At 27.1% G+C, this 11,596-nt stretch overlaps 1 protein-coding gene across 1 annotated transcript; it reads right to left on the bottom strand.

Annotated features, from left to right (window-relative positions):
* Positions 1-2,991: 2,991 nt before the first annotated feature.
* LOC110649453 (floral homeotic protein APETALA 2) lies at positions 2,992-6,224 on the bottom strand. Its single transcript, XM_021804033.2, has 9 exons — positions 5,260-6,224; positions 5,086-5,111; positions 4,921-4,951; positions 4,719-4,806; positions 4,463-4,608; positions 4,188-4,291; positions 4,037-4,110; positions 3,679-3,792; positions 2,992-3,546 (listed from the first exon to the last, which is right to left on the bottom strand). Exons 1-9 carry the CDS (start codon positions 5,850-5,852, stop codon positions 3,259-3,261), a joined length of 1,464 nt encoding a protein of 487 aa, XP_021659725.2. The 5' UTR covers positions 5,853-6,224; the 3' UTR covers positions 2,992-3,258.
* Positions 6,225-11,596: the final 5,372 nt, after the last annotated feature.

The following is an 11,596-nucleotide window of genomic DNA, read 5'->3' as shown; positions in this document are numbered from 1 at the left end:
AAACAGCTATCATCAGCTATCAGCTAACAGCTATCAGTTGTATTCAACAGTTAAACCAAACAGGCCCTAAATAAGGAGAGGAGCTACCCTGCTCAGAAAGGGCAGGGGAAGCCGCTTAACAATAGGTGAAAACCCTAGACACAATAAAGACATAAAACAAAGTTAATATTTAAGGGTTAAATGGTTTTTTTTTTGTTAATATTTACAGGTTTGTTGTTATAATGCTAACTTCATTCTGTCATCCCAAAAATTTTAAAAAATATGTAATTTTGTGTTTTGACATTTTAAAGCAAGTAAATTAAATTTTATATAGAAATACTCATTCGTGCACTTTTATATGTCATTTTTAAAAGTTATTTTATCTAAAATTATTTATTGTTTTGGAAAAATTAAGGACTATTAATTAATTTTTTAAAAAATTTACCTTTATCTCTACTAAACAAAATGATTATTTCTATAATTTTCAAAATTTATCTCATCATCTAACTATTAATTGAGTGAAATAAAGGGTAATTTAATTAATTTAAAAAATATTTTATTATAATTTAAGTAATTTAATTATTTTTTTAATTACTGTATAATAAAAATGAACGGTGGAGTAATATAATGCATTTGGCACCATTGACATAACGGTATAAAATAATATTTTTAATTTTTTTAATATTTTCATTTATGTTTGCATCTATATTTAGGAGTAAAGCCATTCAAAAAAATATTGCCAATATTTCAAAATAATAATAATAATAATAATAATAATAATAATAATAATAATAATAATAATTACTATTATTATTATTATTATTATTTAACACCAAAAATTAAAAATATTTTTTAACATGTCTTATCTCTCACGTTATCCCATCTCCATAAATATAAGTCTAAATAAAATTATTATCCTTAAATATATGTTTACATAAAATTCTTAATAATTAAAATCTTCACTGATCGTCTATGCGTGTGTTCTATTTACCGATAAAAAAAAATAAACACATTAAAATTTAAAAATTATAACATGTATATTTTTTAAATTTTATTACAATCAACACTATTATAAACATGGTATGTATAATTAAAAATTGACTGGAATAGCAAATTAAAACAAATGTTTGGTTTTATTGTTATTTTTATTTTTTTAATCATCAACCCTCAAAGCTAGTCAAATTAATTTTGGATTGCCCCTTTCTTGGGTTGGATGGTCAATGTATTATTATTCCCAACTAATTTTCAAAACTCACCAAATAAAACTAAAAAACAAAATAGACTTTGGCATAGCAAAGTTCTAAGAGCTTTTCAGATAAAGTCTTCAAGTAATGTCATTTGCACTTATCCAACAATAGACCTTGTGTGGTTGATACCCAATATGGGGTAGACGACAAACCCACAAGACATCAACCTAATAAAGAACCAAGAAGAAGGGGGAAAAAAAATCCTATCTATTTGATCATGATTGTTATTGAAAAAAAAAATTGAAATTTTGTGATTTCTTGCATATTAGCATCTCTCTTTTCCCATTAATTTTTTTTTTCCATCAAATTATCTACATAGTAAGTACTATTTTCTTCAATTTTCTCCTATTAGATTGTGGCTATATTTTCATGCATATAAATGGGATGTCCCAATTTGGCAAATTAATGTTAAAATATTAATGCAATTCCAACTAGGGCAAGTTGGAGTCAACCAACCAAACTAACAATAAAGCTAAATGGAAGATTTAAGATTTTTCAAATGCAAAGGCTTGAATTCAAAGATGTCAACTCAATTATTTATGTGCCTGCCAATGACCAAGGTTGGATGGAAGTTGCTCTGCCCATATAGTGGGTCATAGTTGATGACTATTGCACTAGTTGTTTTAATCAGTAGATGTCCATTATTTTAATATACTCGAATTTAAAATTTCATAATTTTAAAATAATTTTAATATTATTAAATTAAAATTTATAAATAATTATTAAATATTTATTAACTCATCCATTAATCTTAATTTTAATATGATATTATATAATACATTCATCACAATTATTTGATTATGATTTAATATAAAGTTTATTGATTATTTAATTATTTTTATTATTTCAATTAATGCAATACATTATTTTTTAACCACCGTATGTCCTTATTATCATTTTTGTCATCGCTCTTTTCCCACCACCATTCCACCTTACCACTTTGTTTCTGCGGCCACCACCAATATCAAAAAAACGGAAAACATCAGTTTGGTATTTGCTTAGAACAGCACAAGCTGTATCATTTTAGAGCTATTAAAAATAGTAGTTTAAAAATATTATTTAATTATGTTTATTTTTTTTTTGTTTCAGACAGAACACAAGCACACCTGAGTCAGAGACAGGAATAGATCACTATTAAAACTATGACAATTTTAACAAGATTCTTGTTACTATATAACCTATACACACGCACATTACACAGTTAATGTGAGATCCTAAAAGATCAGTTCACCGGGCACACCCCACATGGGACCTCAACCATGGGTCTATCACATCAGCAACTCCAGAAATAGCTCAAGGCCTACTTTGTTTTTTCTTTCGTTTGAGGCAAAATACACACACAAGCCAAAGTAGAGACAAGAATAGATCACTATTAAAATTATAAAAAAATTTTAATTTAAATTTGACTCTATATATATATATATATATATATATATATATATATATATATATAGGCTTAATCCCTTCTTTATTAAGCAGTGTTTCACTTTGCTGAAGATTATTTCCAGATTATTTATTCTGAATACACTAGGTCAATGCGGAGGACTGAACCCTTATATTGCTCGGAGAGGAAATATAATCTCAGTGTGCAAAAATTAATTAAAAAATACTCCTGATCGTTAAAAAAAAAAATTACATCTTATCAAACATATTACGTAGTTCTTGACTGTTCCACCATGCTGAAGGTCATGAAGCAGATACTGTTAAATTGATTATGTATATAACATGGCATCTATCAATTCATGGTGATTGTTAATTTTGGTAATTATATATATATAATACTCTATATAAATTCTTTATCAAATTAAGCTAAGGTTAGATCTTATCTTCCCTTGCTTAAAGCCACTAATGAAAAAAGGCTTTTCCATGGCAGTTGTGAGGACAAATCTTTGCTTCAGATCATATGATACACTCTAAATAGAAAGTGGCCCTACAGAATAATAATTGCTCTTCAGTTTCTTTTTTTTTTTTTTTTTTTCCTCTGCTCACCTAACATTCTAAAGAGCATAGCGACAAAAGCACCCTGGAACTGCTAATTTGAGCTCCTTTTGGAGTAGTAATGGAAGCAGTTTGTGGTGGATGTGACTGGCGTTGTGAGGAACTGATTGTTCACAGAATGACTTTGGTGGTTGAATGGAAAGGTTGTTGAAGAGGCAGTGATTGTTGCTGATGAAGAGAATCCTGATGATGCTGCAAACGATGATGAGATCTCTGAAACTGTAGCAACATTGCTGTTGTTGTTGTTTCCATTTATTTTCCATAGCCAGCTTGAGCTTTTTGGTGAAGAATCCGCTTCCACCCTCTTCTCTGCAACCCTTTCCTGTCAGCATATACAATATCAGGCTTCATGACACAATCATAATAATTTTTCTTGTTCTCTATAACAACATGAAAATGGAATTAGAATTTCCTGTAATTTAGACAAAGAGACAATGGAAAAGAAGAGCACTACCTGAATCCTTGGTAAAAATCCAGGATATATGCCAGACAATGTTGGCAGGTTCTTTGATGCTATTGGCAGATTGTGAAGGGTCTGTAAACCTGGTGTAGAAGCAGCACTTTCAACCTTTAAAATCACAAAAGGGCATCAACTACCATTAGCTAGATTTATAATCAATAAAGAACAGAATGGATTACTATACTTGGCAACATGCCTTTTCAATATGCCTAAAGAATGAAAACTAAAGCAAGAATATATTTTAACAGTGTAAAAAAGCTATGAATTGCAGGCATCTTATATAGAATAATACTACTGGTCTTTCTTTGTTGGGTAATTCCCAATCCTTAAAATGAAAATGGCAGCTGCTCACATTGTTATTCGCCTTCGAATCATTTGCTGAAGAAGAAATTCCAAGGCTCAAATCAAGATTGTGGTCACTCCTCCCTGCATATATCATCGGGAAATTCATTACAAATACTAATCAACGATGAAAGATGATAAGACTATCAATCTATTAGTACCTCTACTGCTTGAATAAAAAGTGATCTCCCCTCCATAAACACTAGGTTCAAAATTGGTTACTGCATCTCTTCCATTACATTTGATGGCTTCTATATCGTAAGCCCTAGATTAATAAGATGAAAATGGAGTTAATTAATTATGCAGTTAGATTAAAACCCCTTGGAGGATATATTAATCAGCATAAACAAATTCAATATCATTAATAAGGACCTTGCAAGCTACAATTAATCATAAAATCATTTAAACGAAATTAGAAATGGGGAAATTTTCTTACTTCTTTCCATGGAACTGTCCCATTCGAGCTTCCCATCTACCACATTTGTGAAGATTTACACCTCTGTATTTCGAGCTACCCCGAACATATCCAGTACTTTTGCGACGAAGTGTATGAATAAATTCTTCTTTACCCAGGTTTCTCATCTTCATACCAGTTAATATTGTTGTTAATATACTTAAATAAATCCCACCCCACAAATACTTTTGGAAGAAAAAGTAATAACTTGTCAATAATTGAGCAGATTATTTCTCACCTGCTTCATATCTTCATCATAATCACTTAAATTAAAGTTGATATCTGCATCAACTCCTCTGAACTTAATTGCAGCTCGATCATATGCTCTGAATTTATAAGACCAGATTTAGTAAGATTTACAAAATATGACAAATCTATATTTACAAAAAAAGGAAGTTTACATCCAACAAGAAAGGAAAAGAAATAACAAAAATTCATACTTTGCTGCAGCAACGGCAGTGTCAAATCCACCTGGTAAAGAGATAAGAAAAGAAAATTAATCATGAAAAGTATTCATAATTAAGAATAAAATCACAATAATTCATGAAAATTAAAATCTTGCCAAAGATTTCAGTCATCCCAAAGAAGATCATCCTTCTACTTACCTAAATATACTTGCTTCCCACAATCCCTGCACACAGAATTAACAAATAAATCAAGATCATTAACCAGGCAAACCCAATAAGCCATGTCATGCATAAAAGGCGATGAACATGACTAATTTAGGAAGAAAATGAAACCCACTAGATTATGGAAACCAAAAGTCCATACATACTCACCATATATGAGACTCCCAGCGGCCAGTTCTCCTGTAAAATGTTACTCCTCTATACTGAGAACTTCTGGACCTGGGACCTCGCCTGCTCTTTCTCATTTGCTGCTGCTTTTGCTGCACAATTTTCAGCTCTGCTCCACCACTAGGTTCCATCTGTGATAATTTTAACCATTGAGGCCTTATCTTGGAAAATCCAGACTGCAAATCCAATTCTAACCCAGTATTTCTCACAGGAAAAGGTTGGTGGGTAGTGAAATCTCGAAGTGGGTCGCTTTCTCTGAAAGCATTATTGTTGTGGTTGGCATCATTTTTCTCTTTCTTCAAGATATCAAAAATCAATGCAGAGTTGGAGGAGTTCTCGTCTCCTGGATTGGTTAAAGCTTCTTCTATGTTGATGATAATGGAGGAGTTAGATATGCCTGAATCCTCCATTTGTGCTCTAGAAGCAGCCTCTTCTGCTGGGAGCTCATTATTCTCAAGCTCTCTGCTTACTACCATATTCTTGTGGTTGTTGTTGTTGTTGTTGTGGTGGCGGTGGTGGTGGTGACCATCACAAGAAGACTCACTAGAGATGATATCAAGATTGAGATCCAACATGATGATCTTCTTTTTTTTACTTTTCTTTTTTCTTGTTCTTGTTTTGGTTTCTAGTATATTAACCTTTGAAGCAAGCTAAACGAAACCGAAACCAAAACCAAAACCCTTTTGTATACTGATATCTTCTTGAAGAAAAAAAAAATTAAATAGAGCGAAAAAGCAGATGAAAAAAAAATAAATTGAAAGAGAGAGTTTCTTGAGTGTAACGGATGGGATCAAGAAGAAGAGATAGAAAGATAGAAAGGGTTGGGTGTGAGGAAGAAACCTCAGTACATTTGGGTGAGAAAGATTTGAAGGTGGTGAAAAAATGGCCGTCGGTATGACTCGATTATATGGACAAATGGAGAGAGAGAGAGAGAGATAGAGTGTTTAGGATGGAGAGTGATGAAGGAAAAAATGACATGTGGAGGTTGATAAATTATATTTTTCCAAAAGTTTATTGAATTAAAAAACCATGTGTTTATTGAAGGTTTTATTGAAATGTCTCAATTTTAGATCAATTTAAGATGAAAAAAGGAGGATTAAGAGTGGGGATTGCTCTTTCGTTCTTGTTTCATAGGCTTTCGAGATCAAAATAGGAACTTTTTCGCTAGAGAGCAAGGTGGGGTAAAATTTTCACTGGATTTTTTTTTATTTTTTATTTTAATTTATTATTATATAATTTAATTTTATTTATTATAAAATAAATTATAAGTTAAAAATATAAATCTTAAACATAATCTTAATAATATATCTATATATTTTTTTAAATTATTAATATTTAACTATAATTAAATTATTTTTAATTAAAAATAATAATTTATTATTAAGTAGGGCGAATTATGGAAACTCAGGGCGGAGAGACTTTTTTTTCCATCTCTACCCCATACAATATAAGGGTCAGGCAAAATTAATGAAGTTTAGGGCAAGACGAGGTGATTTGGAGAATAATTATCATTCTTAAATTAATTTACTCAAATTTTATTCAACTAAAACACCCTAAAATATTTATAAAATTCATTGGTTGTGGAATAAATATACTGCGTTACTATTATTGAAGCTAATAATCCAATCAATTTTAAAAGTTGGATAAATTTTTTTTGAATTTTAAAGTTTGCGTGAGTTAATCTAAAATTGAAATATTTATATAAAATCATCAATAAATGTAAAGGTTTGAATTTTTTTTATTTAATTAGTTATTTTAATATATATATATATATATATTCTCAAGAGTCTATCATGTATCGTTTTCTATTATATGATCATGTATTTTTTTTATTAAATTTTATCTATTTTTAAATTATAATTTAGTTATTAACTTCTAATTGTATGTGTAAGCTATAAGTTATTTAATAATTACACTCTTAATACTATAATAATCAATTATTATTATGAGGTAAGTTACAATATATTAACATATATCATTATAAAAAATTAAAAAAATAGCTATAAAAATTACTGATCAAATATGACTATTTTTCATTAGTAATTAGGATTATTAATAGAATTTTTTTGTTTACAAATTTTAGCGTAGATAATTTTTACTGACAAAAAAAATATTATTGCTAAATCTCCTGACGAACTATTTGTAGGTAAATTAAAATTTTTTTTGTAAGTAATTTAGTGGAAGATAATACATGTATAAATTATTGATTATTTATCGACAACACCTTTTATTAATAATTATCGATGATAACAAATTATCGTAGGTAATTTCTGATGACATCAAGTTATCGTAGATAATTATAAATGATAACTTTTTGTGGATAATTTTATTTCATATTTTTAATTTAATTTTTTTAATTTAATTTTTAACTTATTTTTTACTTTTTAATATTTTTTATTATTTTAAATTAAATATTAATTATTAATATTTTAATTTAAATATAAAATTATTTTTTAATTTTTTATGATTTAAATGAATTTAAAAAAATAACTAACGGAGGCCTAGAGTAGGCTCTACATAGTAGTTATGTCACAATTATCATGTATTGAGGAGTGACTTTCCTTTTTTAGAGAAACTAACTATTCTTCAATCTATTCATAAACGATTTAAAAATTTCATATTTTTTGTGATTTATCAATAAATTATCCATAAAATCAATATTTATTGATAATTACTGATAAAAAAATTTTGATAGGTAAAATTTTTTTAATACTTTTTAATTTTTTTTTTCTATTTTCTTCTTAGTATTACCCACTAAATATGATTCATTGGTAATTACCGATAAAAAATTTTAGTAGATAAATTTTTAAAAATTTTTTATTTTTTTTATTATTGACTAAATATGATTAATCGGTAATTATTAAAAGAAAAACTTTTGTAAGTAAAATTTTTTAAATTTTTTAATTTTTTTTTACTTAGTATTATCGATAAATTCAATTCGTTAGTAATTACAAAAAAAAAACTCTTTCGTTGCATTTAACATGTCAGGAATGGATCCCAAGGCAATTAGCCACAGTTTTAATGTAAATTCCAAGGCTTAAGCGGTCAAGTAAAAGAAAAGAAACTTCTGCTAGAGAGGCAAGTGGCCATTGACCAATAGGTGTACAAGTTGCTTGAATCTTCTCATGTATTAAGGGTGGTTTGCCAGCCTGATGCTAGTACAAAAGCCAAATGAGAAATGGAGAATGTGTGGAAACTTCACTGATCTAAATAAAAGTATGAATAAATTGACAGATCCCACGACGAGATATGAGTTCCTCAATTCCTTGGATGCATATTTGGAATATCATAAAATTAAAATGAACCCTTTGATATATTTATCATTCACTTAAATTTGTGAATAAAATTTAAATTTAACTATATATAATGGTAGTAGCATTTCCTTTCTTTAAAATCCATTGAATTAAAATGAATTATTAAATAATAACAATTTTGTTTATTTAAGTTGAATTTTGTAAACTATATAATAAATAAAAATAAAATTTATTTAATTGAGTTGTTAGAGTAAAAAAAAAAAAAAAAAATCCTAATGGCAAATGTAATCATGATGCCAACTTGTACTTTGAATGGATATTAAAGATTGGAAAACCTATAATTGAGTTGTTGCTCACCTGTTCATGCTAAAATTGATGTTGTACAACTGTCCAAAATGGAAGTTAATCAATAACTAACCTAACACATATTCTTTTTTTTTTTTTTTTTTTTTTTTTTAATTGTAGTGAATTGCTCTATTGGGAAAGTGGGTTCCAAATTATATCTAAAAAATTTAGAATCCACTAGTGTCTTTGATGCAACAAAATACCTAATTCACCAACTTCCATCTCTATTATCCTTTTAAAAGCCACAAAATGCACAATTCAACATCCCAAGATTATCCTTGGCTCTGTTTAGTTTATATAAAATATTTTTCTAAAAAATATTTTTTTATATTTTTTATTATTTAAAAGTAAATATTAAAAAATTATTTTTCCGTTCATAACTTCATGTTTCAATATTAGAAAGTCATTTTCTCTAATACTTATTTGATTAACACATTTTTAAAGGTATTAAAATTAAGACAAATCATATTAATTTAATTAAATATTTAACTTGATTAATCTATTTGAATGTGTCAATATAAATGGGATGTTTGAGTAAAATTTTATTCAAATTTGTGGGTTGACATTGTTCATAGAATTTGAACAAGAAACCCCATACAAAGCAACTCACATGAATCATGAATTTTGTTGCCCAATTATAATAATGGTCGGTCCACCAATATGAATATACACTAAAGTGTGCACTCTCACACAAAATTCACATAAAATACCAACATAGAATGAACGAATTAATTTATTAACCAATAACCTTAGTCAATTACATGCTAGTTAACACAAATAAAAAAAAATAGTATCATTCTTAAATCAGACTTTCACATATTAAGATTAAATTTTCTTTTCAAGTAATTTTAAATATGTATAATTATTTACGTTGATTTAATATATAATGGGGTCTACTTATTAAATATATAGATATTATATATTTATATCGAGTCTATAATAAATTAAGTCTAAATAAAAATTTACTTATGTAATGTTACACATAATTGAAGTGAAAGAAAAAGACACAAATAAAAATTATGACATTAAATTTTCTAAAATTTTCTTTTATATATAATTATCGCCCGTTAAAATAATTTTTATTATTTTATTATATGATATTAGTAGTGAGAAATATTAGAAATAAGAATATAATTAATTATTTTTTAAAATTAATTTTATATATAAAATCAGTAATAATAGGCTTACGGAAAGGGAAAGAGATATTCTGTGATCTCATAAATATACGGTAGACAAGGTTGACCATTACCATAAATGGAACTCCATTATGGTACTTACTAGACCGAACACCACCATAAGACAAAGTCACACCCCTAATTTACTAATTTAAGACACCTATGTATAGCCTCCATATAAATGAACTGGTCCCCACAGAAATCAAACGATTGGGGCTGCACTATCAGCCAAAAAAAAGGGTCCCACAGAGATAAGAACGTGAATATTACGCCAACCTGGATCATGTGAACATGGTAAAGGTACAGGGAGTGTGATGGAGGGTCGACGTACGAGATCTTTGGGTTTTGAGAGTTTGGGAGTGGGGAGGGAGGATTAACAAGGCGGCAGTGAAAAAGACTGGGAAAGGTTATTATACGGATTTGTCCTTTCCCTAAATTTTATGACTGATGCGTCCTCGACCGTTCATCCGTGTTGTACTTTACGGTTGCTCACCATAATTTTTTTTTAGAAAATTATTATTTAATTTCTTAATTATCATAAAATTATGAAAAATTTATGATTTAGTATCTAAATTTCACTCTGTATTATATTTTAATTTTAAATTTTAAAAAATTAATTATTTAATTTAAAAATTTTATACTATATTATTTTTTAATTTTAAATTTTAAGAAATCAATTATTTAGTATTTTTAATTTTAACATATAAATAATTTAGCCATTATAATTTTAATATTTATAATAATTTTATTAAGACTAAATTATTATATATATTAAAATTATAAAAATTAAAGTGTAATACATTGTAAAATTCATGAATTGAAAAATTAATTTTTAAAAATTTAGAAATTAAAGTATAAAATAATATAAAATTAAAAACTAAATAATTAATTTTTTAAAATTTAAAGATTAAAATATAATATAATATAATATAATATAAAATTTGAAGACCAAATTATAAATTTTTCTAAAATTATTTCTGCTCTTATATTTTTAAAAACATATGATTTTTGTAATTTCATTTCTTTATTCATTTTTATTAATTTAATAACCTTTTATTTTATTAATAATAAAAGTTAAGAAAAATAGAGAAATATATAAAAGTATTTTACGAAATTAAAATTTAAGAATTAATTAATATATTTTTTAAAATAAAAATTCTTTTTTTTTAGATTAGACCCAATTGGACATAATAACTCTATTATAAGTATTTTTTACAATAAGAAAATTAGGAAATTAGGATGAAAATGAAAATTTCGTTATTTTGTTTTTCCAATTATTATTTTTTTATATAAAAAATTATTATATTTTTTAAAGCGAGATAAATATTAAAAATATTAAAAAGAAATGCTTCTTCTTGATTTCCATAGTCTCTGCTTTTGTTTTAAAATTGTGATTGATTGATATAAATAAAGAGAGTAAGAAATTAGACGGTATTAAGGTGTGTGCTAGTAGATGGTAGATATTCTCGGTTTGAAAGAAGAATCACGTGCTTGATAAGATACCTAGACCCGTTGAGATCCATACCAGCTCCAAATTGGATGGAA

Source organism: Hevea brasiliensis, chromosome 8, assembly GCF_030052815.1.
Source record: "Hevea brasiliensis isolate MT/VB/25A 57/8 chromosome 8, ASM3005281v1, whole genome shotgun sequence".
Classification (NCBI taxonomy): domain Eukaryota; kingdom Viridiplantae; phylum Streptophyta; class Magnoliopsida; order Malpighiales; family Euphorbiaceae; genus Hevea; species Hevea brasiliensis.
Note: the sequence above shows the minus strand (reverse complement) of the source record. Positions and strands in the feature narration are given on the sequence as shown.